Source organism: Colius striatus, chromosome 6, assembly GCF_028858725.1.
Source record: "Colius striatus isolate bColStr4 chromosome 6, bColStr4.1.hap1, whole genome shotgun sequence".
NCBI lineage: Eukaryota > Metazoa > Chordata > Aves > Coliiformes > Coliidae > Colius > Colius striatus.
The window spans coordinates 1,515,278-1,521,637 of record NC_084764.1 but is presented as its reverse complement, the minus strand read 5'-3'; the positions used below and the strand labels follow the sequence as shown (position 1 = coordinate 1,521,637).

At 49.8% G+C, this 6,360-nt stretch overlaps 1 protein-coding gene across 3 annotated transcripts; it reads left to right on the top strand.

Annotated features, from left to right (window-relative positions):
- The first annotated feature begins 28 nt into the window (after positions 1–28).
- Positions 29–5,456, top strand: NDUFAF1 (NADH:ubiquinone oxidoreductase complex assembly factor 1). Of its 3 annotated transcripts, none has more exons than XM_061998185.1 (5): positions 29–270; positions 1,209–1,834; positions 3,434–3,619; positions 4,371–4,445; positions 4,885–5,456. In XM_061998185.1, the coding sequence occupies exons 2-5, from the start codon at positions 1,325–1,327 to the stop codon at positions 5,026–5,028; spliced, it is 915 nt and encodes a 304-aa protein (XP_061854169.1). In that variant the 5' UTR covers positions 29–270; positions 1,209–1,324; the 3' UTR covers positions 5,029–5,456. The 3 variants fall into 3 exon arrangements, with proteins under 3 accessions (XP_061854169.1, XP_061854168.1, XP_010197019.2); XM_061998184.1 differs by having other exon boundaries at positions 29–279; XM_010198717.2 differs by lacking the exon at positions 29–270 and having other exon boundaries at positions 349–1,834.
- The last annotated feature ends 904 nt before the right edge of the window (positions 5,457–6,360 follow it).

The following is a 6,360-nucleotide window of genomic DNA, read 5'->3' as shown; positions in this document are numbered from 1 at the left end:
GCGCGCCGGGGCGGGAACGGGACGGGACGGGACGGGAGAGGGCCGGCCCCGCGCCGCCGGAGCCTCGCTGCGCCGCGGCCGCTTCCCGTCGCGCTCCGTGCCGGCGCCTTCCTCGGCGGCAGCCATCGCGCCCCCCGCCCGGCTTTAAACGGGCCACGGCAGGAGCGGAACCTGAGCGGCGCGGCGCGAGTTGCCCCGGCGGGCCCGCATCGCTGCGAGCCGCCGGTCAGGCCGGGACGGGGCCGGGGAGCCGCGGCGAGAGCGGCGCTGGTAACGGAGGTCACGCAGGGCTGGAGCGGACCGGCCGCTCGCGGCGGCGGGGGCGGGGGCGGACGGGGACGGCGGTCAGGCTGTCGTGGCTGTCGTGGTGTGAGCTCCACCAGGGGCACGGAGCCGTGGCCCGTGGGGTTGCTTTTTGTGATAGACGCGGGTTCCTCCAGTGCAGCTTAGGCCGCGGCACAGAGTATGAATAAGAGTAACGAGTCTTGCTGAGGGTCGGTTAAAGTGTGTGCATACGGAGAATATCCACGGAGCGGCTGGCACCGCTCCCAAGAGCTCAGAGATGAACCGATCTGACAGCGGTTCAGGATTTATTCTGTGGGGAAAAAGGGATATCAAAACCCCCCACAGAACCCAGCAACTGTTGTGCCTAGCTTGATGAGCCAGAGAGAACAGATACTAGTCTGTACAGAGAGATGAACAGTAAGGCTGTCCTTTGTGAGCCTGAGAATAGCAAAGGGACAGAGCTGTTCCTACCAACAACCATTTAAAGAGGAGAATTTCCCCAACACTTTGTAAGAAAGCCCTCCTGAGTTAGTCTCTGTGTGGCAGCAGGCTCTGCCTGTAGTGAACCTGTGATTGTTCTTTCGGGGGATAATACTTTATAGTTATGTAGATGCCACCTTAGAAGGCTTCTGGAGGCTGTTTTTGCTGGTGTCGCTCATAATGCCTAAACTTGCTTCCAGTGAAAGGGGTGAACAGAAATTGTTGCGGCGCTATTTGAGTGTTTCGCTGAGTTTTCTCCTTTGGCACAGGTATTTCCATCACAGAGGGTGGAAATCATAAACTACAATGCTGAGGAAATGTAACACTTGATGTTACTTTTTATCCTTTTTCCAGTGGATTCCATTTCTAGCCCGACTCTGGTTTAAAAACGAAACAGTTTTACAGGCATCCTGTGAGTGACTTTTGTCTCTTTTTCATTCAAGGTGGAGCTAAGCGACGTTAACTAAAGAGAGACAGCTCTGCAGACCAGTTGTGCTGTTAAATTAGGCTCAAACCCATTCATTGCCTTTCTGGAAGCAAAGTCCTGACGTTTCCCAGCATGGCTCTGGCTGTCACGTGGCTGAAGGGTGCTCACTTAGGCGGTGGATGCTGCAGGCACAAAGTTTTGCACCCATTTCTTGGCCCTCTCCTCAGCCACTCCGTGTCAAAACCATACAGCAGCTACCGGCGGCCAGGCTCGCAGCCTGAGAAGCAGCTGTCTTGGAAAAATGTAGACTTCAGTTTTAAGAAGGGCTTTGATGTCCTAAAGACTCAGCTGGGCATGCTGAAGAAGGAGACCGAAGATTACATGGTAGGACCCGGAGGCCAGCCGTTTGATCAGTACTTTCTGGAACAGACAAAGGTGCTGTGGGAGTTTCGGAGCCAAGAAGACTTACGGAAATGGGTTATTTCCTCTGACGTAGAGATTGGAGGGAAAAGTGAAGTTTACCTCAAGATGGGCAGGAACAACCAGGCTGCCATGCTGTATGGAACCCTCAACACTGAAGTACCTCGTGACGGGGAGACCAAGTACAGTGGATATTGCAGCATGAGAGCGAAGCCTCTGGTGGTAAGCACAGCTTCGCCTTTGCACCGCTGCCCTTATTTAACCCCAGAGCGTTTGTGTGTGAGCACGGCGACTGCTGTTTGCCGTGGGTCAAACCCATCCCTTAGAGGAGTATCAGGTATTCCTTCAGGGGAGGAATTGCTGCTGTGTCCTTCAACCTGGAAGGAACTTCAGGTCTTTCTTGGATCTTGTTTTCTTGTCTCAGAAAAGGATAATGTCTGGTTGATTGTTTCCTTGTGGATAACTGGGCATCCACTCATCCTGTTTGCAGCCTCCTTGCAAGTGAAGGCTCTGTAATGAACCTTTGTAACCAAAATTGGTATAGCTGAAATAGTGATCTCTCTGAAGTTAGTTGAATGTGTCAGAAGAACCAATTTTCTGGGCTTTAACTTGGCTTCTTCATCAAACTTGGTTTAGGCGAGTGAGCTCATCTTTCATCTCCTCACAGGAGCAGAAAGCGATGCTTTTAGTGGACATTTAAAAGCTCTGACTCGTCCTGTACGTCAGAAAAAGTGAGATAGCTCAGAATTGGCCAAGACAGGAGAGAGATGTGCTTATTATCAGTACTGCTTGTTTCATTCCTTATCTTTAGGCACCTTTAAAAGCAAAAGAACGGTAGACTCTGTGTATGGAACACTCAACCTTTTAGTCCGTTCTAGGGTTGGCACGAGTACACAGGTAAAGATCTTCTCTGGGCCAGAAGCTTGGAGAGCAGAGAATGTGAGTGAGCAAAATCAATGGACAAATGAGAGGCAGCTGAACAGTGACAGAAGTGGTGACACTAGGGCAGAGGAATGGAACAGCAAGTTGAATCTCACACAAGTTAAATTCCCAGGGCTGCTACTGACTTGTGCAAGTGTGAGTCAGACTTTCACCTACTCATCCTGAAGCGGTGGTGTGTGTCAGTCTGTCTCTAGAATGTGGTTTGAAGTCAGAGAATGAAGATATAAATGCAAAGGCTCTTCTTTATTTCAATAAAAAGGCTCAAACTGGCAGAACCGTAAAGCCAAGTAGCCAAATCCAAGCAGGCTTTTTAACTCTTTGTCCAAAACATGCAGTTGAGAACTAGGTGTGTGTGGAATCCATATCAGCGTGCACAGGGAATGGCAAACATGGGGGAAACCATTAAATGCTTGCAGTGCTTCTGTCTCTCCTCAGTAAGGGAAGTTATCACAGGGGATAAATATTCTCACTGCTTCTGTTCTTTGGAATTGCCTCTGAATGCCCTAGCACTGACCACTGAATACTGAGCTTAATGAACTGCATAACTACTGATCCATCACTGTAACATGTGTGTGCTTGCCTGGGAGGAAATTTGGTCCTAGGAAGGAGGTGTGATTGCTAACAGCTACAGGATTGTGGTTTGTACTGAAAGCAGGAGTCCTCAGGGTGATACTACTACAATTGAGGGCTCTCATACAGTGCTGAGGGAAATTCAGTGAGATCAGCAACTAGTGTGATGAAAGAGTAACCCAGTTTTCACTGTGTCACATTAGATATTGGCATCAGAACGAGGTCAGTGATCAAAGCAGTAGTTGCTCTGTTCTTCGTAACGGAAGCTTCCCAGCTTTAATAATAACTCTACTTATTAATAATTTGCAGGGATCTTTTGCTAGGAAGAAGTATTATGACTGGTCCAACTTCAACAGCCTGTATTTACGTGTCCGTGGGGATGGCAGACCTTGGATGGTCAATATCTACACAGACCCTTACTTCTCTCATCAAAAGGATGACCTCTATAACTACTTTATGTTCACACGAGGAGGCCCGTACTGGGAGGAGATCAAGGTGAGGTGACAAGTCTTTCAATCTAATGAGGCTGTCTTGCTGTCCCACACATAGCTCTGGCAGGGGAATTCATAGAATCGTTTTGGTTGGGAAAAGCCCTTTAAGCTCATCCAGTGCCAGCCCACCCCTAACCCTCAGCACCTCGGCTCCACGGCCATGGAGCGCTTTGTAACACAGTTGTGTGAGAGCAGCCCACGGAGTCACAGGTGAGGATGAAAATAGCTGTGCCATTGCTGGCTTGCATGTTTTCCTCTTACCCCTGCCAACCAACCTTCCTGTTTCCTATCTTTTATCATAGCCCCTCCTATGTCTTGCTCTCGTTGCATTCAAAGTCAGTTTCACATTGTTGTGCACTGCTTTGCTGGAGTAGAGATGTCTCAGTCAGTGTGAGACCCACAGCTTGGGTATAGACAAGCTGTTGCCACGCATGCTCAAATTCTTGTTTCTGTTTCCTGTTGACATGTTTTGGGAAGGAGGTACTGGCCTTGTGAACAGCCACCTTCTGTGCTGCAGCCCATCCACATGTGCTAACAGGGCACTGATCCTGCACAACAGCTACAAACAGCCACCGTGGAGCAGCCTGGGCCTGGCTGCCAGTGGTCCATTCCTCTGTGCCAGTGCTCTGTACCCAACTCCTGCTGGCACCAGATGAAGCAGGGTGTTATTGCCTTCACTAAGACAGGCTTTTTTCTTCGCTTAAGGTTTTATGTACTGGTGACACTGAAGTCTCACTTTGCTTTATTTCTGACAGATTCCATTCTCCAAATTCTTCCTTTCCAGTCGGGGAAGAGTCCAGGATGACCAGCATCCCCTGTGGTTAGACAAGGCAAGTTCTGTCTGAAATGTCCTTTAGCATTATACTGCTATGAACAGAACTACTATTAATTGCATTCTGTGTGTGTGCTTCCTGCTCATGAAAGTGCTGAAACAGGCTGCATGGAAATGTGTTTGCACACCTGGTGACACAGGCTGGGCAAGACTCTCAAAGGACAAAAGGGCTGCAGGGCTGCCTTAGGCTCCAGGCACTTTACAGATGGGGCCAAGGCAGCAGCAGAAAAGCAAAGGGTAGTTATTTCCTACCAGGGTCTGTGTTGAAAATGCAGTAGGGAAGGGTTTAAGACAAGACAATGCTGCTGCACCTTGAACCAAGGGCAGCATCAAACTAGCTACAAGAGAGTTGTGTGTAACAGAGGCAAGGGGCAGATGCAACTGCACTGGATTGTAACATTACGAACGCTGTTGTAACAGAGGTGTCTTGCACTTAGGTTAGTACCCTTGGCTTCACCATTGGAGATAAAGTGGATGGTCCTTTCCAGCTGGAGATTGATTTCATTGGCCTGCTGAACGATAGAGCTCACACGGAGGAATTTGCCTATGAAGTGTATGAGAAGAACCCTCGAGGCCGATGAGGGCTGGTGGCCTTTGGGACTGCTTGGGCTGCTGGGTCATTTGTATCAAATGCTGCTTTGATGGTTGTGTAAACACAGAGAGAAGGAGATGAAGCCTTGGCTGCAGAAATCTGACCTGAGTGATACTGAGGGGCATCTTCAAGCTGCCAAGTGCCCAGCCCCCAAGAGACTGAACATACAAGGACTGGAGCATGGCCTGAGCCGTGCCAGGACACATTCCTGCACACTAGTCTGGGGGCTCCTGTCCAGGCTCTTTTCAGGAGCTCAGTGTAGTTCTGTACAACACTTTCCTTCTTGACAGTATATGCTTTGTAGGGAGTTGTCAACACTCCCAGACACTAGTTTTGAACTGGGAAATGTACAATGAGCACGAAGAGCCTGAGGCCAGGTGCAGAAGGGTGACTCAGCATTGAAATTAATAAAGAGCAGTGCTAACACTTCAGCCTTGAGCTTTGGCTCCTCTCAAGAACTAAAATAAGACAAAGCTGCCCCTGCCAAGGCCACAGCAGTAGCTGGGCAGGGACTGGGCTTTTGGAGTTGTTTGTGGGAGCCCTGCAGCTCCGGAGCTGCAGCTATTGAGCAGAAGTAATGCTTGGGAGGGAGCTGGGGGAGCCCCCACATGCTGTGCCCCCTGCAGAGGGGCAGCTCAGCTGGTCAGCAGCAGGGCAGGGCCATGAGCTTAATGCAGCACTGGCTGGTTGCACAGCAGCTCCAGCCCTTCCTGGATGGGAGGAGGACAGTTTTTAGTAATTTGAGAAACACATTGAAGAACAAGCACTGAATGATTGCTTCTGTCTCCTCTGAGTCCTTGCACCACCAGCAGGGGCAAAAGAAGCAGCAAGAAAAAACAGGAAGAACACTCCTCTTCTGGCTTCTTCCTCTGAAAAAGTGATCATGGAGGCACCCAATTGGCTCAGCCCCAGAAGTGGGTCTGGCTCAGAGCTGGGGAGAGTTTTGAGCAACTTCTTACAGGAGCTATCTTTACAGCCTCTTCCCCATCACCAGCTCCCCACAAACCCATGACACTTGCACAAAATTAAACAGCTTAGAAGCAAAAGAGGGGGGATGGCTGTTCCTAAAGATACTGTAACAAACATTCCCATGCAGTGCTGGGCAGGCTCACCTCACAAGGTAAACTCATCACCAGAAAAGACATCAGGTAGTAAACTAGTGTGAGCAAAACTAGTGTAGTTTTACAGAATAGAACAACCACCAACACCCAAAGGTACTGAGCAAATATCACTGTGCAGTTTGCTACGGAACCCTTCTATTCTGTAAGCCAAAGGAGGCAGCTACAGAGCACACTGAATGATGGCAGCAGGGATAAGCACA

Excerpts from the sequence above, each read along its gene's own strand:
- NDUFAF1 (XM_061998185.1), top strand. The coding sequence starts at position 1,325 with ATGGCTCTGGCTGTCACGTGGCTGAAGGGTGCTCACTTAGGCGGTGGA. Across the intron at positions 3,620-4,370 it reads CGTACTGGGAGGAGATCAAG|ATTCCATTCTCCAAATTCTT; the intron begins GTGAGGTGACAA and ends TATTTCTGACAG. Across the intron at positions 4,446-4,884 it reads ATCCCCTGTGGTTAGACAAG|GTTAGTACCCTTGGCTTCAC; the intron begins GCAAGTTCTGTC and ends TCTTGCACTTAG.